General features: G+C 37.6%; 9 protein-coding genes and 1 non-coding gene across 17 annotated transcripts; 6 read left to right on the forward strand and 4 right to left on the reverse strand.

The window, feature by feature from the left end:
- The first annotated feature begins 633 nt into the window (after positions 1–633).
- Positions 634–706, forward strand: TRNAA-UGC. Its single transcript has one exon. It is a non-coding gene; the product is annotated as a tRNA-Ala (tRNA).
- A 146-nt stretch (positions 707–852) lies between these two features.
- Positions 853–4,505, reverse strand: LOC17897212 (probable methyltransferase PMT4). 3 transcript variants are annotated; one of them, XM_023777066.1, is made up of 10 exons: positions 4,250–4,505; positions 3,389–4,100; positions 3,157–3,292; positions 2,818–3,058; positions 2,428–2,653; positions 2,184–2,341; positions 1,785–2,088; positions 1,509–1,641; positions 1,178–1,414; positions 853–1,042 (listed from the first exon to the last, which is right to left on the reverse strand). In XM_023777066.1, the coding sequence occupies exons 2-9, from the start codon at positions 3,859–3,861 to the stop codon at positions 1,265–1,267; spliced, it is 1,821 nt and encodes a 606-aa protein (XP_023632834.1). In that variant the 5' UTR covers positions 3,862–4,100; positions 4,250–4,505; the 3' UTR covers positions 853–1,042; positions 1,178–1,264. The 3 variants fall into 3 exon arrangements, with proteins under 3 accessions (XP_023632834.1, XP_006307032.1, XP_023632833.1); XM_006306970.2 differs by having other exon boundaries at positions 853–1,052; XM_023777065.1 differs by having other exon boundaries at positions 853–1,077.
- Positions 4,506–4,930: 425 nt separating this feature from the next.
- LOC17896821 (protein KTI12 homolog) lies at positions 4,931–6,410 on the reverse strand. The gene is made up of 2 exons (XM_006305390.2): positions 6,325–6,410; positions 4,931–6,106 (listed from the first exon to the last, which is right to left on the reverse strand). The coding sequence occupies exon 2, from the start codon at positions 6,063–6,065 to the stop codon at positions 5,157–5,159; it is 909 nt and encodes a 302-aa protein (XP_006305452.1). The 5' UTR covers positions 6,066–6,106; positions 6,325–6,410; the 3' UTR covers positions 4,931–5,156.
- A 264-nt stretch (positions 6,411–6,674) lies between these two features.
- LOC17899151 lies at positions 6,675–8,964 on the forward strand. 2 transcript variants are annotated; one of them, XM_006307577.2, is made up of 3 exons: positions 6,675–6,818; positions 7,354–7,510; positions 7,592–8,964. In XM_006307577.2, exons 2-3 carry the CDS (start codon positions 7,366–7,368, stop codon positions 8,698–8,700), a joined length of 1,254 nt encoding a protein of 417 aa, XP_006307639.1. In that variant the 5' UTR covers positions 6,675–6,818; positions 7,354–7,365; the 3' UTR covers positions 8,701–8,964. The 2 variants fall into 2 exon arrangements, with proteins under 2 accessions (XP_006307639.1, XP_006307638.1); XM_006307576.2 differs by having other exon boundaries at positions 7,595–8,964.
- A 334-nt stretch (positions 8,965–9,298) lies between these two features.
- On the forward strand, positions 9,299–11,027 carry LOC17900817 (putative SNAP25 homologous protein SNAP30). Its single transcript, XM_006306331.2, has 6 exons — positions 9,299–9,367; positions 9,479–9,853; positions 9,980–10,073; positions 10,448–10,572; positions 10,658–10,755; positions 10,848–11,027. The coding sequence occupies exons 2-6, from the start codon at positions 9,479–9,481 to the stop codon at positions 10,945–10,947; spliced, it is 792 nt and encodes a 263-aa protein (XP_006306393.1). The 5' UTR covers positions 9,299–9,367; the 3' UTR covers positions 10,948–11,027.
- Positions 11,028–11,232: 205 nt separating this feature from the next.
- Positions 11,233–13,699, reverse strand: LOC17900192 (probable inactive purple acid phosphatase 2). The gene is made up of 2 exons (XM_006306901.2): positions 12,899–13,699; positions 11,233–12,733 (listed from the first exon to the last, which is right to left on the reverse strand). The coding sequence occupies exons 1-2, from the start codon at positions 13,592–13,594 to the stop codon at positions 11,462–11,464; spliced, it is 1,968 nt and encodes a 655-aa protein (XP_006306963.1). The 5' UTR covers positions 13,595–13,699; the 3' UTR covers positions 11,233–11,461.
- A 174-nt stretch (positions 13,700–13,873) lies between these two features.
- LOC17900842 (probable LRR receptor-like serine/threonine-protein kinase At1g34110) lies at positions 13,874–16,084 on the forward strand. 2 transcript variants are annotated; one of them, XM_023777389.1, is made up of 11 exons: positions 13,874–14,169; positions 14,252–14,399; positions 14,482–14,553; positions 14,677–14,748; positions 14,820–14,939; positions 15,017–15,160; positions 15,245–15,325; positions 15,392–15,463; positions 15,546–15,617; positions 15,716–15,787; positions 15,886–16,084. In XM_023777389.1, exons 1-11 carry the CDS (start codon positions 14,070–14,072, stop codon positions 15,974–15,976), a joined length of 1,044 nt encoding a protein of 347 aa, XP_023633157.1. In that variant the 5' UTR covers positions 13,874–14,069; the 3' UTR covers positions 15,977–16,084. The 2 variants fall into 2 exon arrangements, with proteins under 2 accessions (XP_023633157.1, XP_006305321.1); XM_006305259.2 differs by having other exon boundaries at positions 14,868–14,939.
- Positions 16,085–16,240: 156 nt separating this feature from the next.
- LOC17897830 (uncharacterized protein F44E2.3) lies at positions 16,241–18,301 on the forward strand. 2 transcript variants are annotated; one of them, XM_023777387.1, is made up of 7 exons: positions 16,241–16,383; positions 16,481–16,578; positions 16,679–16,836; positions 16,935–17,034; positions 17,110–17,491; positions 17,560–17,641; positions 17,753–18,301. In XM_023777387.1, the coding sequence occupies exons 1-7, from the start codon at positions 16,358–16,360 to the stop codon at positions 17,945–17,947; spliced, it is 1,041 nt and encodes a 346-aa protein (XP_023633155.1). In that variant the 5' UTR covers positions 16,241–16,357; the 3' UTR covers positions 17,948–18,301. The 2 variants fall into 2 exon arrangements, with proteins under 2 accessions (XP_023633155.1, XP_023633156.1); XM_023777388.1 differs by having other exon boundaries at positions 17,756–18,301.
- A 1,028-nt stretch (positions 18,302–19,329) lies between these two features.
- Positions 19,330–20,091, forward strand: LOC17900254 (nodulin-related protein 1). Its single transcript, XM_006305675.2, has one exon. It carries the CDS (start codon positions 19,407–19,409, stop codon positions 19,881–19,883), a length of 477 nt encoding a protein of 158 aa, XP_006305737.1. The 5' UTR covers positions 19,330–19,406; the 3' UTR covers positions 19,884–20,091.
- A 797-nt stretch (positions 20,092–20,888) lies between these two features.
- Positions 20,889–25,430, reverse strand: LOC17899311. Of its 3 annotated transcripts, XM_023789618.1 has the most exons (5): positions 25,043–25,430; positions 24,842–24,881; positions 24,097–24,320; positions 23,263–23,986; positions 20,889–23,172 (listed from the first exon to the last, which is right to left on the reverse strand). In XM_023789618.1, the coding sequence occupies exons 3-5, from the start codon at positions 24,316–24,318 to the stop codon at positions 21,098–21,100; spliced, it is 3,021 nt and encodes a 1,006-aa protein (XP_023645386.1). In that variant the 5' UTR covers positions 24,319–24,320; positions 24,842–24,881; positions 25,043–25,430; the 3' UTR covers positions 20,889–21,097. The 3 variants fall into 3 exon arrangements, with proteins under 3 accessions (XP_023645386.1, XP_006306673.1, XP_023645387.1); XM_006306611.2 differs by having other exon boundaries at positions 24,842–25,430; XM_023789619.1 differs by lacking the exons at positions 24,842–24,881; positions 25,043–25,430 and having other exon boundaries at positions 23,263–23,960; positions 24,097–24,173.
- Between the last annotated feature and the right edge of the window lie 1,825 nt (positions 25,431–27,255).

Raw genomic sequence — 27,255 nt, forward strand, 5'->3', positions numbered from 1 at the left:
GATATTGTGCATAAAGAAAACAGAGTATCAACTTTGAGTGATGCAACTTTGAGTATCAACAGAGGACCAGCTTTATTTTTTTTAACTATATATAACTAATACGAACCATGAGTGAAATGAAGCATCAGGTATTACATATATATGGGGGACAAAGATGTCTCTGCGTATATAATAACCAAGTCTTTTAAGTCATAATTCATAAAAGCATCGCAAGTTTGGAGTTACAAAACATTGAAACTGCCGACTTAGGTGGTGGATTTGGCTTTTTGCGCCTCCTTCTAAACAATTTGGGGATGCCGCCGCAAACCCTAGCTCAATATACATATACATATACATATACTATATAAATCAAAGAGCTTGCATTGTATCACAAGGTAAAAACACCAAAGAGCTTGTATATATATGTATATAGTGTTCTACTACTCCATAGTCTTCTTCTTTATAGAGCTTTCTTAGGTAAAGAACGACCTAGAGTAACCCATGAAACTATTGAGAGGTTTTAATTTGATACCAGGAAAGCAAGAATCAATAAATAATAAAACATTGTTATGTTTAGACTTTAGACTTCAGGTTTTGATTTGTTAAAAATGGGATGTTTGCTATATAGTTAATACACAAGCTTAGTTAACAAATGGGGATGTAGCTCAAATGGTAGAGCGCTCGCTTTGCATGCGAGAGGCACGGGGTTCGATCCCCCGCATCTCCATAATATTCAGCTTTTTTCTTTTTCTTTTTTTTAAATAAAATATATTACCACACAATTAGAGGATCCTACAGAAAAGTAATTACGAAACGAGGAAAATAAAACTGAAAACAAATACATATCTGAGATGAAGGACTAACAAAAATATATGGAAGAAAAAATATAAAACTGCAATTCTGTTTGCAAAACAGAAAAATAAAAGAAAAAAAATATGTAAAGAATGTTTGTAATCTGATAAAATCTTCCACTGGTAAGAAAATCCCAGTCTCCATTTCCATCTTCTTGATTTCTCTCCAGAATTTGCAAGCAACATTTGTATCAGTTCAGCAATGTGTAACTCTGATTCATTCTAATGAGAGAAGAGAACTCAGTCACTATGTATAAAAGATTATGACATTTGTGAGTTCTTGAATTCAAAGCTCAGAGAACTGTTGAAAGAATAGAGAGAGAGAGAGCACGAAAGAGAGAGATTACCTATGAAAAATATACTGTACTTGTAGTGTCGATGGTGTAGAGAAGCAAATTTTTTGACAGTTTGCTGATTTTGCTTCTTTTCTTTAGTTACTTTTTCAGGAATGGTTTTTGACAAACTAGGAGCCGTTGGTCACTACCGTCTTGAATATCAATGACCCGTGCTTCCCAACGTACACGAGCAGCTAGTGTACGCGCCATCTCTATCACTCCAAGCTTATCGCTTAGCACGACCCATCCCTATCAATCAATCAGGATATACTAAGTTTATCTCAGCTTATGATAAGTTTCTAGTTAGGATCATATGAGATATTTTGGGAGTGTAGAAAAGAACCTCAGGGCGGAGAATCCTGTCCATTTCCAAGAATAAGTCCATTAGGCTGCATCGTTCTGAGCTAAGATGTGTAAGAAGTTCATTGGCATGAAGCATGTCATAAGTTCGCGGATATGTAGGGAATGGTTCACACCTGCACAGCATTAAATGGCCAAGAAACAAATGTTATAAGCGAAAAGGAGGATATAAGCAAAACAAAACATTCTCGAGTCATCTAAAGAGACCTAAGGGAGATAAATGTGATTAACAACATGAAATCTAAGAAAACACACTCACCAGTCATGTAGAACGCCAGCAAAACCTCGATCAAGTATAATAGGAAGAGTATTACGTGCTTTGACTGGGACGACATTCATCACCCAAACTGATTTCCCTTGGTTAAGGAAGGCATGATTCAGATTCCCATAACGAGCATTCATGTCCATGGCATTGCGTATCATATAAAAAGGAGGGACAGGATCTTCATCACCAGGTCTTTTGGGATGGTCTGAGAAAATCAAAGGTGTAAGCAAGGACCAATAGTTTTTAAGGGCTGATCTCCATACTTGTATGTCCTCATCGAATTCTTCAGGTTTAATACCTGTTGAAAGAAATTTATCACAGAAGAACATTAACCGCCAGAAACTAATGAGCAATGAAAACAGAGTGACTAGTTCCGACGAAATCAACAGTTACCATGAATTTCAAGCTCAAACAAACTAGTTCCGGAAGCTTTAGACCTATTCTGAATAGGAATCCAGCGTTTACTCTTGGTTCCACTTATACATGGAACAAGAGGTTGGTAATACGGAACACCATTATCATCTTTGCAAAGAGGTATAGAAGCTTGCGAGCTACAACAAGCAAGAAAAAGAAAGAACAACATCAGTGTGACTGTGAGTGAAGAAACCAAACTTCAGGACTCTGTTCTCATACTCACCGAGATGAATAGCAATTTGGATCTGCTGTTTTCTGCCAAAGAAACGTCTCATCTTGCTGACCTGAGAGACTCCAGCAGATTTTCTTAGATAACTCATCCACACGTGTTGAGATACTTGTTTTCTTAGCATCAGGAGAATTTCCATGTGCTTTGCTTGTAGGAGAAGTTAAAACAAAATAACCCCCAGGCTTGAGGATACGATCCACTTCCAAGAGTAGCATTGAATCTGCTTAAGGTCAAATAATTGAAAGCACTGTCACTTTATAGAAGTTCTATTACTGTCACTTTATAGAAGTTCTATTACTGTCACTTTATAGAAGTTCCATTTCAAAGCCTCAAATTCATAGACCCAAGATAAGTGAAAAATTATAAACCATACCAGATAAATACCTTTTATATCCCAAGTAATCCCACATTGAGCACAATGGACCATGTCAAATGATAAAGCTGGATATGGAAGCTGTTTTGAAAAGAAATTTCCAATCACTGCAGGAAGGCCTCTCTCTAGAGCTAGCTGGACTTGGCTTCCACTTGCCTCATACTCTGCTATACATATAGGCATCACGTTCAAAGACACTAGATGTGCACCAAAGCTACCAAATCCGCAACCAATATCCAAAACAGTCCGTATCTGCAAGCAGTGGAAGGCAATATAAAGAGTTCTTATGTGATAAACATAACTAACACAAAACGATCAATGATAAGAGGAAAGAAGGCAAATCAACTTACACCAGCTTGGGGAAACTCGGTATCGCTTCCTAATCCAATCATCTCAGCAATTTGAAAAGCGTAATCTTTAACCCCGTCAAAGATCAAGCCATCTTCCGAGTGAAACGTAATTTGATTCTCTTCAAGCAGCATTAGCCTAATAACAAGCAGTAGAATAGATTAAGATGGCACAACACCAGCTGAAACTGCATAACAAAAAAAAATCTTACTAAAGCTTGGTGATCTCAGATACCTTTTGGTCATAGTTCCTGATGAAAGAAACTGATCTTTAGTAATCTTCACATTCCCACTCCATACAATATCTCTACCAACAGGCCATCTAAGTGGTATCTTATAATCTCTCGGAGGACGAACTACACATCTTTCCTCTTCTCTTGCAGACCCACAATTCCGATCAGCAAGTATAGTCTCTGATACGTTATAACAAGGAACATAGTTCTCTCTTTCTTTGCCACATAAAGGAAACTCTTTTAACCGATTAACCCCTAAGGAGAAAAACCTTAGATCTAGATAATCAATAGCTGCTTGCTCTCTAATCCTCCCATAGTTACTAAAAATGTTATGCGTCACTCGCGTAGTTGAAGTTGGAGAAGGAGAATCATCAGAATTTGGTACTAAAATGGTAATGAGAGCAATAACACCGAGGATTAAGAAAAGTAAGCCGCTGATCCGTGGTCTAAGACCAAAAACTGAGGCAAGCTTCATGGTCCCAGGATCAAAACAAGAGCTTTATTGTAATCAAATCTACACTATACAACCACTCTTCCTGTCTCTATAAGATTCCTCATTCCAACTAACATTTGCCTAATCAAGCCATAAGATTCACCATTTGAATCATGAGGAGAAATAATCCAAATCAGGAAAGAGGCATCAGTCACTGAACGCCAAATTCAGAACTAACTCGTAATTGCCAATTACGGAAACGAACACCAAACCAACAAAACCTGCAAACCAAACTTTCTCAGATCAAAAATCAAAATTTCCTAAAAAAAGAGAGAAACTTTTTGCCTTTTTGTATTTTACAAAAATTTTTTTACTTTTTGTCGACGTAAAATGTATTAGTTATCATAAGCAAAAGGAGCCAAGAACGAACCTCGTGAGCCCGACGAAAAACTCAATCTCATATTCCTATAATGAGATCTCGAAAATGACGAAGACGAATTAGATGATTCAGATCAACAAGGAAAAGCTTGAAACCAATGATACGAACGATCGTAAACGAAAACAAAAATCAAAAAGGGGTTTTTCAAGAAGAATGATTTAGATTTTGAACAACAATGGCGTCTCGAAAGGCCGAAGCGAAGCGAAGCTCCAGTGATATGAGAGGAGAGGACTGTTAAGCTTTTCTGGTACTGTGTCTCTACCTTTGTCGTTTCGTATTTTATATTATTTGTATGAATACTTTATAATATAAGCTGCATTATTAAAGAGCTTTTTAGTTTTTACCAACGAATGTCTACAAATATAAAAGCATTACCTGATTATTTTACAAAGTTAATGAACTGGATAAAATAATTAAGGATCTGATTAGTACGATAGTATTGATGTAGGTTTTTGTTTGTGCTTCTTTTTCAAATCAAATCTTGTATTTAAATGTTGGGTGTAAATGAATATGTGTACTAGTTTTTTTTTTCTTTTTTGTCAGCATGTAACGTTTGCCGACAAAAATATAAAGTTTATTATATGATTTAAGATACACCCAAAAATGTCAAACGTGTCTTTGTCTTTTGAATTTTCAGTATTAGAAAAACAAGAAAAAGAGGGGATTAAAGAATTGAAATAGTTAGATCTCTCTAATAACTTCACTTTCTCACTAAGGAAACATTATTACAAATCAAACTACAGCGTTTGACTTGACAAATAAGTATCATATATGTATGCATTAAAATAACACATCAATTTATCCCCCCAAAATTTCAATGAAGAGCAACAAGGATGAACCTTGACTGAGTTAAGACGATAAAAAAACCAAATCGTAAGGTGTTTTCTACACACAAATTTCAAGCGTTGTTACCTCCAAACTCTCTGTTCAAGTAGTCCACAAAACGTCTCTTTGCACTTTCTGCATCAGTTGGTAATGGTGGCCCGCTTAGACTCGATTGACCCATCAGTTTAACAAACGTTCTCCGAAGCCTCCTTAGCTCCGGTAGTCCAATCGGTCTGCAGATTTCTATTGGAGGGAGATCATTGCCAAGAGTAACTCTGCTTATAGCCCCACCAAGTGATTGTTGTTCCACAATCGCGTTGATGATTTCTTGTGTCGCCCTGTCCAACTCGTAAAGAGAATTCGCTTCTGAAAATCTAGCGGCCTGAGTCGCGATACTTGGTTGGAGAATTCTCACATCTTGGGTTTTGGAGTCGACAGTCTTGGTTAGATAAGTCACAGCCTCTGAAATCACAGGAGAGGATTTGCTTATTCCTTCTCGAGAAGGGTACAGCTCAAACAGAGGAGAATCCCACCGGTTTCTTCTCTCTGGTTTCTCGAATCTTCTTACCAGATCTTCAAAAATACCATCGTCATATGAAGCTTCACCTTTATCACTGCGTTCCTTATTCCATTGCCTGCAATGAGCTTCATCCACATCGCAATAAACAACACAATACCTAATCCCAGCAGCACGAGCGATACACCAAAGCTCATATCTGTAACCTTTGATACTGTTCAAGGAATCTACAATAACGATATCGCCTCTGGAAACTGATCTATCAACATCTGACCTGAGCTTTCCTCTCAGGTTCTTCTCCGCAGGCATGTTAGCATAGTTTTGGTTGCGGTCCAGATGAAACGAAGCCTCATCGATGATCCTAACATTCTGTTTGGTTTCAGACTCTCCCAGTGTTTCAGCTAAGGTTACTGCAGCTATTGACTTGCCACTACAAGGTTGCCCACAAATCACAACTAGCGCCATTGGATTTTATCACACACAAGTTACTGAACGAAGCACACTACCTACAAAATGGATTCAATATAAAACTTAAGATACAAGCTTTATGTTTATACCAATCATCCAAACTAAAGAATACGCAACGACCCAGATTCACATATAAAATTCAAATTCCAGAGAACGGATTCAAATCCCCAGAACAAGTTAAAGCATCAAAATTTATCGGTAGATACTTCCACAAGAACCAATTTCGACGAAAAGTCAAGCTAAATGAAAACGTTACCAGAGCAAAATCGGGAGTGTTGTCGACAGGTTGAAGAAAACAAAGAGTGACGATGATAATGGTCGCGTGAGAATCTAATTTGGGGATTTAGGGCTTATAATAATTTAATTGGTGCGGTTTGTTAATATGAATACCAATTTGTGTCGACGTGAATTATTTCGTTCCGGTTTATAAGATTTAGATACGAACCGAATATGCCAACACAAGTTGCTAGGCACGTTGATGGTAGTATACGGCGAGGATAATTTAGTAATTTCGAATCTCATAAAGAATTTAAATAAAGTACAGCTCATTCGATGTTGTCTCGGTATCCGAATTAAATCCGGGTTTCAAAATCGGGTCTTTCCCCTAATCGAAAATAGCACGAATTTTCAGCCCTAGCCGCGTTCGAAATATCCCCCAATTTGTTTTTTTTTTCTTTTTTCCCTACAAAATTTTCTTCGAATTCTTTGCTCAGATCCCTTCCTTATTCCAGATCGATCTTCAAATCAATTGTAATTTTCTTATTCCTCTTGATTTCTTCTTTCAATCGATACCTGTTTTGTTATCATCGCTTCCTTTTGGTCAAATCTAGGGTTTGAGTTAGATCCAGATCTAAGAACATCAGATCTGATCGATCTTTTGTTTTAGATGTTGATTTCCTTCAATAGTTTTACCGGATCTGTTCGTAATTCCAGTTTCCCCCAATTTTTATTATCCGATTTGGGGTCTCGTTGATTTCGATGTTCTAGGGTTCTTCAGATCTGTCAATTGATTGAGGAATTTTGTTTGGTTTCCTGATAATTAACCGATTCTTTGATTTTCGATTCTTGATTTGGGATTTAATCCGTGAATTGAAATCTAGGGTTAGGTTTTCTAACGAATTTGGGGTTTTTCTTTTTAAAAAAAAAAATTTATAATGGGGTTAATTTTTTTAATACTCTAATTAAATTATTTTACCGGTTAAATAGAGTTAGAGTTGTCACTTGTCAGTGTAAGTGGATAACCTTGAGGCCAAGTAACTAAGTGGCTTTGGTTCTAATTTTACAGGCCAAAAAAAATATGGGTTTCAAGCGCACTTTTGACGCTGAGGATGTGCAAGAGCTGAATGTCAAGCATGCAAGACAGATTAGTTATTGCAATAAGCTGGCCAAACTAGATGAAGGAGTTTCATATCGTGTTTCACTGGAGAAGTCAGGTTTCGTAGGTAATAATAATATGCATCTTGCAGAGTGTGAGCATGATAAACCTAAGCAGCTGGCTTGATTATTATTTGTCTAATTGTTAGCAGGAGATGATATAAGTGATCTATATGGGTATAAATGTGAGGAGAAGGGCTTTGAGATCAATGCGCCTTTCTCTTGGATCACAACCGGTTTGTGCGAGGAGGATACTCAGTCTGGAGCGACGACTCAGTCTACCCTTTCTCATGAATCTCCTGAGTCAGATATACCTTGGAGACCAGTTTGCTCAGAAGAAGATGCTTATTGGTGTCCGAGTTCTCCTAGAAAACCAGTACCAGTTGGGGCGGATTACCAGGCTGATATTCCTGAATGTGTCAAGGAAGAGGCAAGTGATCACTCCGGTCAGGCTATTGGTTATGTTGGAAAACAAGTGACGGGGAAGTGCGTAATTCCAATGCCTGACAGTGAAACCGAGATTTGCGATATTGGTAAAGGAAGAAAGGAATGCATGTGCCTGGACAAAGGTTCCATCAGATGTGTGCAGCAGCATATCATGGAAAACAGGGAAGCCTTGTTTGAAACTATTGGATACGACAGATGTCTGAATATAGGTCTTTGTGAAATGGGGGAGGAAGTTGCCGGTAAACTAACTGAAGATGAGGAAGATCTGTTTCACGAGGTTGTTTACTCCAATCCAGTTTCACTTGACCGGGATTTCTGGAAACACCTTAAGTCTGCGTTTCCGTCAAGAAGCATGAAGGAAATTGTGAGCTATTATTTCAATGTCTTTATCCTGCGAAGACGAGCTATCCAGAATCGTTCGAAAAGGCTGGATGTTGATAGTGATGATGACGAGTGGCACGTAGAGTATGACAACACCTTTTATGGTGCTGAAACTCCATCAGATGATAAAGCCGAAAAAAGCCTCTCAAGGGATGAAGAAGAAGAAGAAGAGGTTAATGTTAATGAAGATTCGAGCATGTCCAATGCAATCTACTCCCGATGTCAAGTTAGAAACAGAGAAGAATCCAGCATTGGTAACTACTGGCGCCACTGCAATGATCTTGTGGATAACTCATATTCATTTGATCCTTGTGATTCGATACTACCAGATCATTGTTGGACTAAGAGCATTGATCTGCTTCCAACTTCAAACATCATCGACGAGATCTTTGGTCAAGACCCATGGGATGATTTTTCCAGAGGGAAGTAAATGAAGAACGATCTCCATTCTCCATTCTTACTCTGCTCTCAAGTTCTGAATCTTGTGTATGTAAAATGCATTATTTAAGGAAATCTCAAGTTGGAAGTTTTCAGTGAGTCCTGTATAGTTTATGGCCCTGGAAGCTCTGTGTTTTTGATACTTTTAGGTTTTTTTTTTTATTACCTTTGCAAATCAGAATTAGATTTCGTTGTAAGAAGAAGAAAAAATCTTCAAACTGTTTAATAAACTAACATTTTGTTCATATTTTTAACACATATCTCACTTCCAATACCTACAATTTCAGTAATTAACTTCTCCAGATTTTTCTTATTTTTCTCTCTTTGTTTTCGGTAGACGTTTCCTCTATTTCCTTGTTAACGTCTTGAACATATTAGACACATAACATAAGCCTTGTCTCTGGAAACAGAGTGTTCGATTATTACAGACTTAACTGTCCCAAAATAGGGAGCAGCAGAGGACGTGACATGGCGGTGGATGAATTCTCTTTCTCCAACGCATCTCCTTTCATCTCTAAATCCCTTCAACGGTACACAAACAGAGAGAGAATCAAAAACGATTCTTTTGATCCCTTCTTAAATTACATTTTTGGATTGCCATTTTCCTTTCCCTCTACTCTGCATTTTTCTTAATCAGAATATTTCAAGAGATTTCACAGGTAATCCATTAGATTCTCTATCTCTTCTTGATTTGTAATTTTCAATCTTTTAACATTTTCATAACAAGTTGTTGATAATCTTTGATCAATCATCGTCTCATTGTTAAATAGATGTTTGGTTTTTTCAAATCTCCGGGTAACAATAAGCTTCCCAATGAATCGTCAAACAACAAAGGCGGAACAATCACTGCAGGAAGAAGGACTTCTTCAGAACCAATCCTTATAACGCCTGATTTCGACGATGACGACAAATACAAGAACGGTTTCCGCGATTCCGGTGGTCTGCAGAGCCAAACGACACAAGAGTTGGAGAACTATGCTGTTTATAAAGCCGAAGAAACAACCAAAGGTGTTAACAATTGTCTTAAAATCGCTGAAGATATAAGATCGGATGCTACAAGAACGCTCGAAATGTTGCATGAGCAAGGTGAACAGATCAACAGGACTCATGTTATGGCTGTTGATATGGATAAAGATCTCAGTCGGGTAAAGCTTTTCTTTTCCTTCTTTCTTTCTTTCTTTGATCCCCAAAACAGTATGGTGAAATATTATATGTTCTCTGTAATCTGTGTTTTATGGGGGTGTTGATAAAAAACTGTTATGTTAAATCAGGGAGAGAAGCTTCTGAACAACTTAGGAGGAATGTTTTCAAAGCCATGGAAACCAAAGAAGACTAAAAACATCTCAGGACCTATGATCACTCCAGGTTTTTATATACTTAAAACCAGAATCTTTAATGTTTTGACGCGTCCAAGCTCTTAGATTCTTGATTGGATAAAATTCTGTGTATGATGATTTTTTGTTTTTCAGTTTGAATTATTATAGAAGAATCGTTCCATACCTCGTTGACATCTCATATCATGTCAATCCTTAATGTTTTCACGCATTAGGACTCTTAATTCTTGATCATAGGATGATCATGTTTGTTCTAATGCTGTTTGCAGTTTGAAGATAAGAAGAGAAAACCAAATCTTTAACTTGTGAATAACTCATATCATCTCAAATATTTATTGATTGGATTGGATTTGATTATTCATGTGGTATGGTGGTCCTGTTTAATATAGTTATTGAACTTTTTAGATAAACCGTCCAAGAAGGGTGAGAATCACAAGGAAGAGCGAGAGAAACTCGGTTTGGGTGCGAAAGGACGATCGAGCAGCCAACCGCCAGCACAACAACCAACACAGGCACTGCAGAAAGTTGAGGTTTGTGTTCTTTTTTACAAATTCTGCAGAAATCTTGAATCTTAGAATGAAGGAAAGATGTTGAAAAATGTACTGTTTAATGCAGCAAGAGAAGGCAAAACAAGACGATGGACTTTCAGATTTGAGTGACATTTTGGGTGACCTTAAGAGCATGGCCGTTGATATGGGATCAGAGATCGACAAGTCAGATAACACAGAATACATTACATATTCATGCATTTATATAAGCATTAATTTGCATGTAGATTACTCATCATATTATGGGGAAATTGCAGGCAAAACAAGGCTCTTGATCATCTCGGCGACGATGTTGATGAGCTTAACTCTCGTGTTAAAGGAGCTAATCAACGAGCACGTCATTTGCTTTCCAAATAAGCAACCACCAGCCTTCCACAAATATTGCTCTTCTTATTTGTATATTATACTTATCTTATCTTTTTTTACTTTCCTACAGTTGAGTTTTTCTTCTTTTTCTTTGTTCATTCTTTGCTATAAAGTTGTCAAATAACAACACATTTGATACAATTGTTTTTTAAAACATTACTAAGTTTCATTTTGTTTCAAATATGCTTTAACCGAACAGAAAGTCTAGTTTTGGTATAATCAGCATTTCGATGTTCAACTGATTAGCCTCTGCAATTCTAAAGTGTTATATATATATACTCAAAACAGTACTAATTAGTAATTACAACAAAATCCCTTCGGTCTGTAACATCGTAGTGAGTAAGTGACACAAGCTCTTCAAAGAATAAGCACAAGAAGACTAGTGTATTATTAGAGTGTACAAAACTTATGTTCTCTTCCCAACAATTGTAGAGAAACATGGTTCTCACCGTGGTAAAAAAGAGATCCTATACAAATCATGCCCCTAAATAGGCTCAGTTCAATATTATGTCTCCTCGTTCTTGACTGGGATCCAACGGTTATTAGACGATTTCTTTCCCCGGGTGAAAAACCCGATAATGAACCCCAAAAACACGCCCACAAACATCAAGCCTGCTCCTTTCACATACCATAAAGCATTAGAGTCGGATTTTCCCATCAGTGTAGCGGAAGCGGGAACGGTTTTAAGACTTGGGATTTTAGTACTCTCTTTACTCCCACTGATTACTTCCCCAGAAGCTAACATCTCAACAGTATCATGAACTTCGCCATCATGGTTACCCACAAATGATACAGTGAGCTTTTCTTTGTTCGCAACTAACCGAGTGTATCCAAACTCACCTGTACGATACATTGATTGTTCAGGCTGAGGGAATATAGGAACATCTGGATGGTTTGGTCTCGGCTGCCAAATTGGTTGCCAATCTTGACCAGCCATACCGATAACAAGATGAACCGGGTTTCCTGGCCACTGTTTGCCGCAAGTGTTGTTGCTTATCGGACAAAACCTTTCGTATCTATGAACATGCCCCCATAGAGCAAGTGTGACATTGTTGTTCACAAACAGCGGTTCCAAATGCTCAACCATCTTTTGCCTAATCATAGTGTCTCTAACCTCGTTGCTCGTAGTGTACATCGGTCTGTGTCCTTGCACAACAACAAACGGCGTTTTCACCCTGTTTACAGACTCTAGATCTTGCTTTATGAATTCGTATTGACTGCCACCTTTAAGAAAATTCGTCTCTGTGGAAATATAGAGGAAATGAACCGATCCCATATCATAAGAATAATATAGATTCCTTGTCGGAGGAGCTTTTGTTCCCGTGGATTCTGAAGAATTCCCAGGCATATTGAACTTCAAACTATACGGCACACCACATTCGCCACCACCATCAGTTCCATAAATCGTAGCTGCCCAATCAGGTTTCCAAGGCTGAGTAGGGAAATCATACTCATGATTACCAATGCAAACATGGTAAGCAACTTTGGAGGCAATAGGCTCAACCTGAGCAAAGAACTCATCCCATACCCACGAGTAACCACGAGCATAACTTATATCTCCAATGTGTGAAATAAGAGCTGGCTTGTCACCAAGAGCTTCAATGTCACGGAGGATCCACTTCACTGTCGATATACTCTCATCCTGTGTGCGGATAAATGTCGTGTAAGGCGTAGCACAACCCATATCTCCAAACATGAAAGCTACGGTTTCTTCTGAGTATACATCTCGAGCAATAAAGCTACGGATCTCACTCCATCCCTTAGAATCACTCCCAACCTAATTCATAGAAGGATAAATCCATTAATCAATCCTGTAAGCAAATGTTCTTTCTTCCAAATCTATCACAAAGAGATAACCCGTATTCTCAAATAAAGAAACTCATGCATAAGCTTCAAAATCGAATTGATTTTAAGAGAACATTAGATTCGGATATGTTCATACCTGATAATAGTACCTAACGCCATTATTCAAATTCTTCATAACGGTATCAAAAATCCAACCAGGATCTCTCCACCCGATAGTCGAATTCGCCGGCGAATCACACATGTGCTCTCTCTCGTACCTCATCCCACGAGCCGCCGCAGAATTGCCTAACAAATCCTTCGCTTCTCCGTATCTCACGAAGCGTTCTTCTCCATCTCCAGCTACAAACATAACACGCATAGTGTTAACCACATTCGTGAACGACAAATGGATCTGCTCCGGCATGCCAACGCCGGATCCGAAGCTCAGCTGTTCCGATTCAGCTAGAAGATGTTTAGTTCCCGGTAAAGGATTCTGATCATGATCCTTGTGTTTCGTATCGATCTCTGATTCGCTCCACCGGAAGATCCGGAACGTGTAATTTGATCGGAGATTGGTTAAAGGAAGAGAGATCGAACCGAATCCAGATTTCCAAGTGGAAGATTCATTGAGAAACTTGTAGCCAATAAAGTGATCATTAGGAGACTCCGGCGGTGAAAAGAGGCCTAACCAATCGAGATCTGACGGAGAATCGACGCCGGACCATTGGATCACGACGGTATCACCAGATCGATTCAGAGCTTTGGGGGAAATGGAAACCGCAGCTTTGGAATAAGCAGGGGAAACGAAGACAGAGACGGAAAGGAGAAGGAAGAAAGAGAAATTTGCGATCATGGCGACGGAGTAACGCAAGAATAATTAATTGTTGCCGGAGCTGAACGCCGGAGATGAAAGATATATAAAAGGTGCTCCAAATACGACAACGTTTTAGCGTTTACTGTGACTGGTGGTGGTGGTTAGCTATTTTTAATTTTAAAACCAATATTGATCTATGACGTATCACCTTCTTAAAGATGGGTCTATCAAAGCCCAATAATATGGGCCTTATTCGGCCTATATAAAGATATCAATTAATAAGATAAAAAATACAATAGAGGAGTTTGAACTGTTTTTATTCGTGCCGGATTAGTTTAGTTTCCACTGAGAGGGGAGGAGCTTGTTGCTTTCCATGGCGATGATAAATAATACCTTCTTCTTTCTCCCACACCATTTCCACTTTGCCCAGTTTACAAAATTGATTCTTTTCTACTCTTCTTCTTAAACCCACGAAGAATTCATGGTTTCGTAAGCTCTTCGGAAAGCAAAATCGATGGCTCTGCATTTGAGTTTGAGCTTGTCTCTGATCTTCCGGATTTGCGCTCTTTTGTTGCTGATCAATGTCTCATTCTCTAAAACACTTAAACGAGACGGTAAGCTCTCTTGATTTGGTGGTGTTCCAGAATTGTGATTTTTCGCCGGATTTGGTTTTCTGACTTTTTATTGTTTTGGTAGTGAAAGCTTTGAATGAGATAAAGAGGTTAGTTGGGTGGAGAGTGGTGTACTCTTGGGTTGGAGATGATCCTTGCGGCGATAAACATTTGCCTCCGTGGTCTGGAGTCACTTGTTCCAAAGTTGACAATTACCGTGTCGTCGTCAAGCTGTAATTTTTTGACTCACCATCTTTGAAAGCTTGAGGTTTTTGCATTGTTTTCGCTTAAAATGGTTTGTTTTCTTTTCTGCAGAGAAGTGTATTCAATGTCGATAGTGGGGAATCTCCCAACGGCTGTAACGAGGCTCTTAGATCTCACTGTTCTGTAAGTTTCACTGACTTGTAATCTTGTTGAGTTCTGATGCTACTCATTTTCTGTTGAGTTGAAAACAAAACCATTGCCAAGGGTCTTGATTGTTTAAAGGAATTGGATTTGTGAATGTTTCAGAGATCTGCACAACAACAAATTGACAGGACCTATTCCTCCAGAAATTGGGCGCCTTAAGCGTCTTAAGACACTGTAATGTCCCTTCACAGTATTTTTCTTGGATCCATGATTATTATCTAAATATGTTAAGGGGTGTGTCTGAGTTTGGCTGCTTGCTTTGTTTTGATATTGTTAGGGTGTATTGTAAACAGGAATTTGAGGTGGAATAAACTTCAACATGCCCTGCCTCCTGAAATTGGTGGACTGAAGAGTCTTACATATCTGTGAGTAATCCTAGCTCATGTCAGGGATGATTGAAGGGGTTTTCTTTGAGCTCTGTAAAATACTCTCACTATTGCAGGTACTTGAGCTTTAACAATTTCAAAGGAGAAATCCCCAAAGAGCTTTCAAACCTCCATGAGCTCCAAGACCTGCATTTTCAGGAGAATCATTTTACTGGGCGGATCCCTGCGGAGTTGGGATCGTTACAAAAACTTCGCCACTTGTAATCTCTGACATTTCAAGGCTCTTTCCTGTAAACCACCCAACAGAATTCAGATATATTTAGTATCTTTGTCATGTTCTGTAGGGATGTTGGCAGCAATAACTTAGTGGGGAGTATAAGCGATCTTTTAAGCATAGAAGGATGTTTTCCAGCTCTTAGAAACCTGTAAGTGAATTTGAGAGTTAGCCATCAGAAATAATATATGGTTCCTGAGTTCACTTTTTGCTGTAGGTTTTTAAACAATAATTACTTCACTGGTGGAATCCCAAACAAGCTTGCAAATCTAACAAACCTGGAGATGTTGTGAGTATCTTATCACATCTTTTGATTTATCAACGCCATTTACATATTTTATCTCTCCCTATCTCATCCTTTTTAAGTTCAGGTACTTATCTTACAACAAAATGACTGGAGCAATACCTTCTGCACTAGCCAATATACCAGGACTAACTTACTTGTAGGCCTCTCTCCTCTACTAAATACATAACTAAAAATCGATTTGAAAGACCCATGTGCCATGCTACATCCTTAGAGCATGTTTTGAATTAACTTCAGGCACTTGGACCACAATCTATTTAGTGGAAGCATCCCTGAAGCCTTCTACAAGCATCCAAACCTAAAAGATATGTACGTCCATAACCTCTCTAAGGTCCCTTTGTAAAAGAAAATATATATCAGTATAGCACCCATATTAGAACTTAATTCTTGGCCGATGTATGTGGCAGGTACATAGAAGGGAACGCATTCAAAACAGATGTTAAGGCTATTGGTGCACATAAGGTCCTCAAACTTTCTAATATAGATATCCTTGTTTAGTTATGCATGTTACAAGTCTGTTTCAATTCAGATAGTATTTCGCAGTGTAATATGGTTCTTATGATTCATTTTCTATGCTACAGCAATAATATTGTACTTGATGTGTTTTATGAATGTAAAGATTCCTTATCCATATATGAAAATTGAATAAAGAGCAATCTGGTTTGTTCTTTTCACTGTCCTTTCGAGAAAGCAAAGAACCAAAAAGCTGAACAGGGAAAAGAAAGAAAAAGTGTTCCTAACTTTACCTGCACACCTTTATGATCCAAATATGAAACTTGGATGCAAAGCAATAATCTCAAAAACCCTTCAAAAACCAAAACCCTCAAACACATCTAACCCAAACCTTCTCAACTCCTCCCACCATATTTTATTTTGAAAATGGATACCTTGATCAAGCAGACAAGGTAAGTCACTAAATCTCCAGATTCATATTTGCTATTCACCAACACATACATATAGATAAACATATGTTGATGTAAAATGTTGACATCTTTGTCTTAGGAGGAGGCATCCAGCTTCCCAGGAAAGACATAGAGAGATTGGTAGCTCCAATAGAGAGAAAAAAGTTCCAGCAAGGAAGTCTGTTTCATTCAAAGAAGGTACCACATAATTCTACTCTACTGTTATACATATGTTGATTAGCTTATCAATTTCTGAAGCTTGATTAATTTCACATCTTCATATTTTGTGTATTGGTAGATAAGAAGAAGTCCTCAAATTGGTTACAGAAGCAGTTCTCGAGGCAAATGAGTGGCCAGAGTTATGACCCGATAGGCGACATGGATCACGTAGCTGCAGTTGCAGCCACCGCTTATGCCATAAGCACTTTTGAAGAAACATGGCTAGAGAGTTATCATGTAAGGGTTCTAATAAAGACTTTTTGTTATGGTTAATTACAGTAAGCTTTTTCTAATAAGATGAATTTGTTGTTCTTTGAAATTGTAAAACAAAACAGAATGGCATTGAACTTGGACCTTCTTTGTCAAGGAGTAAGAGCAGAAGAGAAGATGAGTTTCCTTCAGAGGAACCAAAAAGCTTATCAAGAAGATTCTCAGGTGAGTTTAAGGAAAAATTCAAGATTGAATCAACTGAAAATGTTTACGGATGTTAACATTTTAGTGTCGACACAGGACAACTTTCGTTTAAGGATTCAGAGACGAAAGATCATAAACATCCAACGCTAAAGTCCCCAATGAGAAAGTCATCTTCGGTAAAAAAGACTTTCTCCATGAACTTGAGAGAAGATCACACCAAACAAAAGGAAGACTCAGGGGAAAAACATGATAGACAAAGAAAACCGGTTTCTGAACCTCCTCGGATACAACCACCGGTCAGGACACGATCAGAACGTCGTGCTCCACCACCACCTCCTCCTCCTCCTCTTCTATCACCTTCGCCTATGCACCTTCCACCTAGGGAAATGAAAAGGCAGAGTTCTGGACATATCAGTCGAAAAGATAATTCTACAGCTGATGTTTGGGAAAAAGCTGAACTAGCTAAGATCAAAGCAAAGTAAGTCTCAGTACACGAAAACATATTTATGTGTGTTGCTTACACTCACATATGTTTTACACAAGCAGGTATGAGAAGTTAAACAGAAAGATTGATATGTGGGAAGCAAAGAAGAGGGACAAAGCTCGAAGGAAGCTGGACATATCTGAGGTTGATAATATAATGACTTTGTATCAAATCTAATGTCATGATCATTATCATATAGTTGAATGATAAATTTTGAGCTCTTTTTCACTAACTAACTTGTTGGTACATGAACAGCAGAGCGAACTAGAACAGAGGAGGAGGAAAGGTTTGCAGAGATTTAGAGACGACACAGAATACATCGAACAGATTGCAGCCGGAGCCAGAGCTCAGGCGGAGAAAGAGAGACATAGCAAAGAGTTCAAAGTGAAGGAGAAAGCCGAGGTTATCCGTAGTAACGGTGAAATCCCTGGAAAAGCATGCTGTTTCTGACACTAAAAAACAGAGGGTCTTAGATAAACAGTAGCTAATATATATGTACATATGTGTGTGTGTGAAAGATTATATGGGATTCGTTTAAAGAAAAGAAGTTATTGAAAGCCAAAGTGTATGATGTAACAGAGAGCTCTGGGCGAGCTACAAAGATACTTTGCTAACACAAAAACAACACAAGGCTCAAAAGACAATAGTACTTCCTTTCATTTGCTGTCTCTAAAACATCCCTTAAGCTTGATCAGCCCTTAACTTGTTAAGCTAATCATAGACACCTTTGAAGAACGTTTGGATGGGATAAAGTAAGAGGGCATAATCATCATGCAGCAGATGTAAGAAGTTTGTACACCCAAAAAGTTTCCATTCCACGTCAGAAGCCATGCTTTTATACAAAATTCTTACTTAAATTCTTTCAAAACTGAGACCAACGAAACCCAATGAAACACTTCCTAGTTCCAAACATGTAGTAATTGTGATTTGTCACACCAGTGATTAGTGAAGCTAAAATCGTGTTTAAAGAAGATAGATAAATGTCAAAATTGGGCCACTTAGAGCACCTCCAATGGTAAGCACCATTGGAGGGTGCTAATCAATTTTTAAAAATTAAATTTTCAAAAATAGTGCTTATGTGTTGCTTATAATCACAACTTAACCTATGGTGCTTACAATATTTTCTTTTTTTATGATTATAATCATTACATATAATGATAAGCAATGTTAAAGATACATTAAGCATCTCCATTGGAGGTGCTCTTATGATCTCGTTAAATTGTTTTATGGTACACCTGTATCGAGCTTAAAGGGCCTACCTTTAGACAGTGCTATTTTGTATTCTGTCTTTATAATAATAACTTGTAATTTACGCAACCGACAAAATCAAAGTGGATTGGAGTTATCACACTCACTCATAAAAGCTTCGACCGACAGTCTTTAATGGAGAACGATAATTCCATAAAAGATATTTATGTGATATTTTTCGTGTTTTATCATAAAGACCACCTAACAATTATGTGATCGAGAAGAGAACACCTCGTTGGTCACTGTATAATAATAGCAACTGATCACTCTAATAAAATGTTCTTTTCCGCCACGACAAGCAATGATATCACAACTTTTTAGCTAATTAGCATCAACGACCAAATATATACTTTATAAACAGTGCTAGTATTAATTATAGATATAGTAAGAGTGATTACAGGTTTTTGTATTACTGTTTCTTCTAATAAAATGGTTTGATATATTGTTATTTTATAATTTTCTCTATTAATGAAATACAATATACAGTTTAGCATTCCCGTGATCTTGTTTTATTTAAGTTTTATAGAAAAAAAGAGCATTATAGTGGATATTTTCCATATCTATGTCTATAAATAATAGACATATCCCATCTCTTCACACACTCATACTACATCCAACACACACAAAACATTAATCATTTTTGAGAAGAGAGAAAAAAAAAATGAATTTCATCTCCGATCAGGTAAAGAAACTCTCAAGCTCGAAACCAGAGGAGCCAGAACACAACAAGCCTGCAGCTGAAGGAACCGAAACAGCTACTAGACCAGCTTCCAACGCCGAGCTCATGGCGAGTGCCAAGGTTGTAGCTGAAGCTGCTCAGGCCGCAGCTCGTAACGAATCAGACAAACTCGACAAGGGTAAAGTCGCCGGAGCCTCCGCTGATATCTTAGACGCTGCCGAGAAATATGGTAAGTTCGATGAAAAGACTGGCACTGGTCAGTACCTCGACAAGGCCGAGAAGTACCTCCACGACTTCGAGTCGTCGCACTCCACCGGCGCCGGTGGTACTCCTCCTCCTGCGAGTCAGGCTGAGCCAACAAGTCAGACTGAGCCGCCGCCGGCAGCTAAGAAAGACGATGAAGAGTCTGGTGGTGGGATTGGAGGCTATGCCAAGATGGCTCAAGGTTTCCTCAAGTGATTTGATCTTTAATTGTCGTTTCATTTTCGTAATAATAAATTATGATAACTTTTTAAGTATGGTTTATGTATGTTGCATTGTTTGCGTTAGTATGGGGAGTGAGTGACGAGCGGTTGTAATAAAAATTCAGGTGATCATAATCTAATCCATCTTTGTTGTGTTTATGTTTCGTTTTTTCCATTAAAAAAAAAGTTGTTTCTATGTTAAAGTAGTGTTTCAATTCCTAATTCACACTACCAATTAACAGAGACAGGTGAGATTTGGTATTGTTCCTAGTTTTCCTAAGATCATACAACCTCAGAGAAATGGACTTTAAGAAACAGAGAGAATAATTACTTGCGATTACAGGACACTGATTTATCTCAATCTAAAATTTGTTCATTAATTTCATAAAACAAACGCTTAGAGTTATCAACAACCTCTCTGAATCTAGACATGAACTCTTAAACATCTCTCTCCCAGGCACAACTTGTTACTTCCCTGTCTCCCCAAAACACAGAATCTCTCTTTCAATTAACAGTCCAACCAATCTCTGTCCATAATCTCCATTAAACGCTGAGCTTGTGGAGCATGGTACCAAGGAATCTTCTTCCATGGATAAGCTTGGTTTTTTTATAATGATCACTGTCGTAAAATGGACATTTCACTTCAAGCACACCACTTGAACTTAACCCTTCTTTAACCACCTGAATGTTCTTCTTCTTCTTTGAAGACAACTACGTACGAATTGAGGTAAAAGAAATTCATGTCCTGTTAGTTCATGGTACAGTATTGAGTGCTTCAAACTCTTTGATCTTGGTCCAGCATGTTTTACTGCATTTCCTGAAAATGGCTCCATTTTTTTTTGTTCCAACCAAAGTTGAACTCTACTGTTAGGCCAAAACCCAATGGCTTATGCAAATACCCAATGTATTTTTATGCCAATGTTGCAACTTTGTTGGGCCATATATTTGGAAGTAACCGAAATAGGCCCATTAGATTATATATTGAACTGGACCACTAAAATTAAACAATAAGAAAGTGGTCAAAGGAATAAAATATCTTCATGTATTCACCAATCTAAAAGAAAAAAATTAGTCGATGAAAAATCTCTATCACAAACGGTTCTCTTATAACTCTCTCTCTCTCTTTCTCTATACGACAACATTTTGCAAAGAATCGTACTCGGACAGTAATAATCTCATTGTCACATTCCCAAAGTCCCATCATCATTGTCACGTGAAAGGCGCGTGTGATGATGGACGTTGGTTACTTGCAGTTACAGTTGCAGTTGAAGGACACCGTTGTCTTCTAGGCCTTCTTGTCATCTTACCCCAACCTGCAAAACTTCTATCTTCTAAACTCATTTCAGTCTCACCATTGTTGTTTTGATTGCACACATGTTGTTGAACCGAGGGAGCAGGAGCAGGAGCTGGAACTGGAGCTGGAGCTGGAACAGGGCAATAGACCGGTTCAGCAGGGATTGTTATGACTCGTCGTGGTCTTCCTCTTGCACCCGTTTTCTTCCTTGTTAAACCGGTTGGAGTCCAGGAGCTTCCTGTTGCTCTCATGAACCCATCAAACATTTGAATGTCTTCTGTTACTTCATGTTTTGAAAGAGACAGAAGTCCAGGGAGAATGTCTCTTTGGAAGTCTCGTCTCTGTTTTCCTTTTCTCGCATTTCCTCTTCTCGGTCTTTGGCTCGTGACCAGCGCGGTTCCAGAGGTTTCCTCCAATTTGAGGTCTTCAGGAACCAATGGCTTAGGCATATACTCTTCTTCTGAGATCTCAGGTAGTTGCAGGGTCATTGACTCAAAGTAATCAATCTCTTCTATAGAACGTGCTTGATTCCTCGAGAAAGTATCGAGCTTTTTGTCCAGATTCTCTTTGTGAGTATTTACTGTTTCTGCAAACCAGTGAAGGATGATGGTTTCAGAGACTTCCGGCGAAGTAGCATCTTCAAGCTCTCTATCTAGGCAAGCTGAAGAGATGGCAACGATTGCTTCAGCTGCTAATTCTTCAAACTCAGGTGGTTTCTCTAAAGTTTTTTCCTCAATTGGGGTTTCTTCTGATGGCTTTTCTCCAGGGATGTTATCATCTTCTTCTTCATCATCAGACTCAGGAACAGCTTCCAAATCTATCATAGTCTTCGAATTCAGTCTGGAACTGGCAGGAAGAGAGCAATTTTCGCCTTCATCATCACTAACCAACATGTTCAAATCAATCTGACACCTATTACTAACTGGAACCTTTGTCCCGATCTGTTCCTCTGTTTGCTGATCTTCATCCCAAAGAGGATCACACGGTTCGTTCATGTCTAGCATCCTACAGTTATGGACTTTACCTTTTTCTGCATTGGATTGATCTTTATAAGCAGATCCAGGAAATTCCAAGTTAGCAGTAAACTTCTCAGTCTCCGGATTATTGGAACATGAACCAGACTTTAACCTCTCTAGCCACATCATATTCTGAGCTTTGTCTCTTGCCTCATCTTTGATATCCAATGGTTTCAAAGTAGAACTCAGAACAGCATCATCATTACTCTTCAGATTCCATTTCCCATCAGCCATCTCAGAGTTACAAACATACTTGGGTTTATTAAGCCATGGTAAAGTAGCTACGCGTTCTTCATCCTTTCTGACTTCAACAACAGAAGTATTTGAAAGTGTCACATTTAAATTCAAATCTCTCACAAACTTCATCTCCGAGCTGTAGTCACTTCTTCCTCCGTTAGGATAATTAAAGCCAGTCTCACCGAATTTCGACTTTGATGAAGAGGAACATTCATTGTAAAACATGTTTTGGTTTAACCGACTGGAATTCCCGCACCCCGAGTTTAATCTAGAATTGCTTTCATACTGCAATCTGTCTCCAAGAAACCCTTGTTTCTGAGCATTTCCACTCACTGTGTCAGACAAGTTTAGAACCGGATATCTCTGTGCTGAAGCAACTTTCTGAGAAAACCCAAAACTAGGATTTTGCCAAGAAGAGTGCAAATGGTTCCACGAAACAGCAGAATCTGGAGGATTAAACGGATACAAGTGGCGTTGTTGGTGAGAAACTAAACTTGACTCCACATGATTTTGATGAATGATGGCTTCATGACTACTATTGGTTTCAGTATCAGCCTCTAGGTCAATAAACGTTCTTTCTCTCCAGAACATTGCCTTACTTGGTGGACCAGAATGAGGTACACTCATAACTCTTTGTGAACTGTTCAAGAGAACTTGCATATGCTGAGACGATGAATCAAGAGGCTTGGCCGCTTGAAAAAATGGAGCAGAAGAATTGTGTGTGCCAGTATAATGATCTGCATACGGTGGATTTTACATTAAAACATTGGTAAAGAAAGAAACATGTGTAACAACAACCGCAATTACAGCATGATGGATCATCTTACCATTTCTTAAGGGTTGATGTGGCCAAACTTTTCGTCTACCGTTCTCATCAGAATGCAGAGAGTTAACAGGAACATGCTCCCTTACACTACCCGAGTTTAGAGATGATTTTCCGTCGTCGCGAATATGGCTTTGAAACTCACCATTACGCAAGTCACGGGGATAGCCATAAGCAAATTCGTTTGTTTCTTGAGCACTAATTGGTTCATTTAAGTCAGCCAAACCATTGCTTCTACTCGACCCATAGCCAATTCTCAACCCATCTCCGCGAGATTCAGTCTTGACAGCTCCATTAGGAAGCTGACTGGAGGTGCTGCAAACCCTGTGATCTTTTAGCTCCACAACTTCGTCATTGTCATCAATGTACTCATCAGCTGGAAGACAAAGATCTATCATCTTTCTTCTGATTTTCGTCGGTCTAACTTCTGACAATTCAACATTCTTGGAACTAGCTCCATTTTGCCATGAAACTGGGCCAACAACCCCTTGAGAATTGCTTCCTTTCATGGGAGAATGGCCATTATCCTCAACGACCGACACGGATGGCCTATCGTAAACCGAGTTTGCCAAAGGGAAACTAGGGATTTTCCATTTACGGGGATCAACATTAGTAGCTTGAGATGAAAAAGACGCGTCAACCGGAACCCATTCTTTATTCAACTGTTTCCTTTTCAGTTCTTCCATCATATCCTTTTGTATCCTGTACACCCGGTGAAGTTCCAAAACCTGGTTAAAGGATCAAAGTTGACAAAAATACAATCAACAAAAAAAGCTGACAATGCAAGAGAAACAGAGAAAGATCACAGAGAAAATCTTAAAGTAAGTAAGTAAGTAACCTGTGTCTTAAAAACAGCTTCGTGCTCGAGCATAGTCCTTCTCACCAAATCTTTGTCATAACCAAATGAAGTCTGAGAGGGGTAGAATTGATCATTAGCTGGAGAGGTTTTACTGTCACCGTAGAACAATGGCCATCTACAACCGTTAGACTCTTTGTTGAGATCTCCCATAGAGTGATGATATCCACCAAATAAGCCTTCACAGTGCACCTTTGTTCCCATTCCTGCTCACGAAAAATCTAAACCTCAGTCTCGGCCAAGAGAGATAGAACAAATCTAATTCAAAAGAAACTAAATTTGCCCACAAATCCTAACAATCATCACATTCCCTTTGGGGAGGGGGAAAGAACAACCCCATGAGCTCAATCTATCTAAGTACAATCTCCACAAACCCCATTTCAGAGTAGCTTCAAATTCATCAAAAGTCAAACAGTAAACCACACAAAGCAAATTGCAAAAGTGATAACACTAGCAAAGGGTTTTGACTCAAACGGATGAGAACTCTAACGCCGACGAGTCAAAATAGGATCTTGAGCAATTAAAAAAATCTAAAGTTAGATAACAAAGAATCTGCAAGATATTAGGACAAAGATTGTACCAAATTGAGATAAAAGAGAAATGCTTTAAATCTAGTAGTGAAAAATTAAGGAGATGAAATTGGGAATCCCAAACTCCAAATCATAAGAGCAAAAACAAATAAAAACCCCAATTAAATAAATAAAAATAAAAAGAGATTTTTATTTACCTCAAAGCCACATCCTCTTATCGCCAAGCTCGTCTCGAGACTTTGTCGGAACAAGGAATTAAATAAAAATCTCAGAATCAGAAAGGCAAAAAAGTAAGAAAAATTTCCGAATCTCTCTCTCTATCTCTAGAGAGTAAATGGGAGGAGGATTGAAAGAGAAGAAAAAAGAGAAAAGGGGAATAAGAGTTATAGCGTAAACACCATTAATGGAAAAAATTAGATCGTCATCTTCGATCTACTGGGCCACTCTTCTCTCTCTATTACCAAACATAAAAATCCTTGCCTTTATGCTTTGCTTCTTCTTCTTCTTCTTCTATGTGAGGAGAGGAGAGGAGAGGGGGTGATAAAAGAAGGTTTGTGAGAGAGTTTATATTATTTAGAAGAAGAAGAAGCAGAAGAAGAAGAAGAAGACGAAGAGAAAATTAAAAATAAAAATAAAAAGGAAAGATCCGAAAATGAGAAGAAACGAGAGAGAGAGAGAGAAGAGAGAGAGAAGGGCTTTGGCTTTTGTACAGTGACATGAAATTATTTGTCAACATCCGGTCTTCTCTTCCCTTTTATTCTCTGCTTTTTCTTCTTCTCTCTTTTTTTCTTAACTCATTTTGATTTTATTTAAGGGAATGTAATAATATTTATATTATCCCATTTAACATGAATACTAATAATAATTAAGTTTAATATTGTTATGGAAAAGAATCAGGTTTATCCAAAATTAAATAAATAAACAGCATGATTAGTTTGACTCGTGAAACTATTCCTTTTATTTTTTACAACAATTTATTTACGGTTAGGATATTTCCATTTTATTACATGTGCTGGAAAAAAAAAATATCGATTTGCCAAAGAAAAAAAAAAAGAATTTTTAACGAATGCGAGCAGTACAAGTAAATAATTGGTGAAATGTGAAAATAGGGTATCTTCTAGGTTCTCTTCATCTTCTTTACTTGCTTTCCAATGCCCTTTTACGATTATACACATATTATATGTTTATTTTCGTATACTAGAAAAAAACGAAGTTAAAACAAGTTTATGCTGATGCGTGGCCATCTTAGATGATAATCATGATTAATAAATAATTTTAAACGAAGATTATTTATTTAGTGCTGGGATGTTTATTGTGCTTTGTTAAATACGTACTGATTTATCAAATGATTTATTTGTATTGCAATGATTTTGGTGGTATGCTACAGCTTTAAATTTACTTGGAACGTGCTATAGTTACTGTAAAAATTAATAAGATTAAATGTTCTAGCTAGAGAGTTTCAATATTTTGACATAGAAATAAATATACCAAGTAGTTAATGATATGAGGTCAAAAATTGTTGTTTACAGCGACTAATACTCTGTATATAGTAATCATATAAAAATAAAACCGAACATGTCGTCACTTCGTCTAAAAGGATATATATATATATATATATTATATCATTTGTCCAATTGATTACGCATTCTTTTTTGTTTAACACGTTTTTTTTGTTAGACCTAATTTTTGTTTTCTTTGTTTTGGTTTAATTTTGATAATTAGGCCTCAGTTTTATCTACAAATACTATAAAATTAAAATAAAGCTGTAATTTAATAGAATTATTGACAGCAAAACAAAACGTGGGTCCCGCCAAAAATCTTCTCTTCTTTTTTTCTTTTTCTCTAAAATAAAATCTAATCTCGTTGGCTTACTGTAAATGTGGGAATAACTTTTTCAGTTTTCTTTTGTATTCTGAGGAATTATAAGTTTTTAGACTTCTTCTATCAAATCTTTGGATTGGTGCCTAAAGTTATCAACAAGTAGGCTTTTTATATTATTTTTTAAAAACCGTAATATAGAACAAAGGTATACAATAAAGTTTTTTTTTTTTGTAAAGGAGAGAAATCTATAACAAAACATGAAATCATCATCATACACAGTAAGTTGAGTAATGTCTCTCAAACCTCGTGAGTGGTTATAAAACTTAAAAATGTTTTGAAGTAGTATGTATGAAAAGTGTTTTATAAATGCTACTATGCTAGCTAGAGTTGAATTTCCAAAGATGTTTGTTTTGGTATCAAAGAGGGTCCAGCACACATTTGTTATATATATTTAAATAAAACAAGAATATGAAGAAACGGCACCTTAAAGGAGTAACAAAATAATTATTACTTTTTCTTACGATCGACATGACCAAACAAAACTCTTTTAAAAGTTCGTAATTCTTGTAAATTTATGTTACATTAAAAATGCTTCAGAACTACTATCGAATTCTATCTTTTAGAATTATTGTGGGGGAGTATTCTCACCCAAAAAAAAAAAAAAACATTTTAAAAAAAAGTTTGGTAAACGGGTAAAAAAAAAAAAGGGAACTAAACTAGGGGTGTTTCGCCTGTTGTGTGGCATTGGAATCATTATGTTTTGTCTCTTATGTCACAAACCCACATGGTT

This window comes from Capsella rubella, unplaced genomic scaffold (genome assembly GCF_000375325.1).
Source record: "Capsella rubella cultivar Monte Gargano unplaced genomic scaffold, Caprub1_0 scaffold_1, whole genome shotgun sequence".
In the NCBI taxonomy this organism is placed as follows: Eukaryota; Viridiplantae; Streptophyta; class Magnoliopsida; order Brassicales; family Brassicaceae; genus Capsella; species Capsella rubella.